At 45.5% G+C, this 1,823-nt stretch overlaps 1 protein-coding gene across 1 annotated transcript; it reads right to left on the bottom strand.

Moving 5' to 3' along the window:
- Positions 1 to 1,133: 1,133 nt before the first annotated feature.
- Positions 1,134 to 1,488, bottom strand: T265_04167 (hypothetical protein; the record flags this gene model as incomplete). The annotated part of the gene is made up of 2 exons (XM_009168837.1): positions 1,134 to 1,309; positions 1,344 to 1,488. 2 exons carry the CDS (start codon positions 1,486 to 1,488, stop codon positions 1,134 to 1,136), a joined length of 321 nt encoding a protein of 106 aa, XP_009167101.1.
- Positions 1,489 to 1,823: the final 335 nt, after the last annotated feature.

Below are 1,823 nucleotides of genomic sequence, written 5' to 3'. Positions count from 1 at the left end.
AGCAGCAGGACCCATCATAACGGGGCAAATTGGGGGGGGGGGTATTCCCCCTTTAACCTGCGTGTTCCGGTCTTCAGAAAAGTGGTTGGTTCTGAAGGTGGGAATCATTGGGGTATCACTTTGGCGACCACATTATGAGTTCCTCACAGGCGCCAACCTACGCAGATTCACTAACACTCGTGAAAACCAAGCAGAACTATGCCGGTCATCCATACAATGACCACATTCACATTGCAACTCACCGAACACCAATAATTGTCTCCTCCTAAACCTGGAAGTAACGTCCAAATCAGTCGTTCGTGCTGTTTCATGATGGTGTGTTATCTTTTGTTGGTTCTTGCTCCCCTAATGTCGATTGGACTACTGGTGCATCTGAAGTTGTCTAAGAAGTCCCGGTAAAGCGTAAAAGAAGCGCACAGCAGCCACACTGCATGTAAAGTTTACATTTCATCTTCCCGGTTCGGAAGCACTTGGTAACTCTCACCAGGGACACTGACAAGACAATATTCTGTAGTCTTTATCGGGGCCGCATCCCCAAACTGGATAACTTAACCCAAAACGATCGTCTTCAGCTTCTCTTATTGAAAATTCACTCACCAGTCTCTCATGGCCATTCTAACTTTCCTGGTCGTACACAATGCCAAATACTGGTTTCGAGTAATGCGAACTGGTAACGGCCACAAAGCGATGCTAACAACTAGGTACTAGTACGAGACAAAATTGCCAGAACTCGATGGTGGTGATCAAGGATTGAGCTTGACGACCAAAAATTCCGTGACTAACTTGACCAGTGTTTGGGCAATCAGATAGCATCTCAGTATCATGCTTTCTTCTGGTGGGATGGCGAATATGATCAGTGTCTTCCATATTAAGATACTCGTTTCGATCTTATTTCGCCGACGATTTATATTAGCCGCTTAATCCACTCAACCACAAGGTTTAAGAACACAATAGACTCGAGAAAATCAAACGGACTGAAAATCCTTTCTACATGACCGCGGTCATAACTACGCGTAGTCGTTTCATGGGACATCGTGGTCCCACCAGGATATAGTCTGGTTGTGGATGAAATACAAAATGGAACAGTGAACATCTGCAAAATACCAGTTTTATTCACCCCCAAGCAAAACTGTTCAGAATTGGATCATTTGTCCTTTTTTCTTCTTATCGCCTCCCAGTTCGAAGTGCTTGCATCGCTTGATAGCAATTTGCTTCTTGTATTTACACTGCGAACATTCCATCCTCAGCACGATCTTTTTCGTAGTTTTTGCCTTCTTCCTCAAGATAGGTTTGGTTTGTCCACCATAACCTGCACAGCATCCATGAGAAAATAAAATGCATACCAGACTGTTTTCTGTCGTATCGCCGTTTTCCCTGCGCATGAAGCGAAGCCTTTCCAGGTTTGTATTGCGTTACTTTGTGCAGAGTGTGTTTTTTACACTTGGAGCTCGCACAAAATGTTTTCCGTGTTTTCGGGATATTAACCATCGTGCGCCCGACGCTATCTTTTAAAGAGCCGCGTAAATGTGGTTGCGCGTTAAAACAACATCATCGTCACGTCAAATTTAGGGGTTTCATAGGGAACTGTGAGGTCTTCGCTTCTCGGTTGTCCGCGTTTGTGAAGCGGGAGTGTGCAAGTCATGGTAACGGCCTCTTGTTGGTGCCGAGTGTCTTTTCACGGATTCACGGATTGATACATACACTCGAGGCTTTTGCCCAAGTTTCCCGGGTCGGTTTTGTTCTTGTCGGTCAGTGGCTGTCGGTCACCTGAAAGGCGCAAGTGAAAAAAGGGTGTAGCACTGCTCTTTATGTTCTCAGCGCGG

Source organism: Opisthorchis viverrini (assembly GCF_000715545.1).
Source record: "Opisthorchis viverrini unplaced genomic scaffold opera_v5_67, whole genome shotgun sequence".
NCBI lineage: Eukaryota > Metazoa > Platyhelminthes > Trematoda > Opisthorchiida > Opisthorchiidae > Opisthorchis > Opisthorchis viverrini.
The sequence above is the reverse complement of the archived record's forward strand: the minus strand, read 5'-3'. Positions and strand labels throughout refer to the sequence as shown.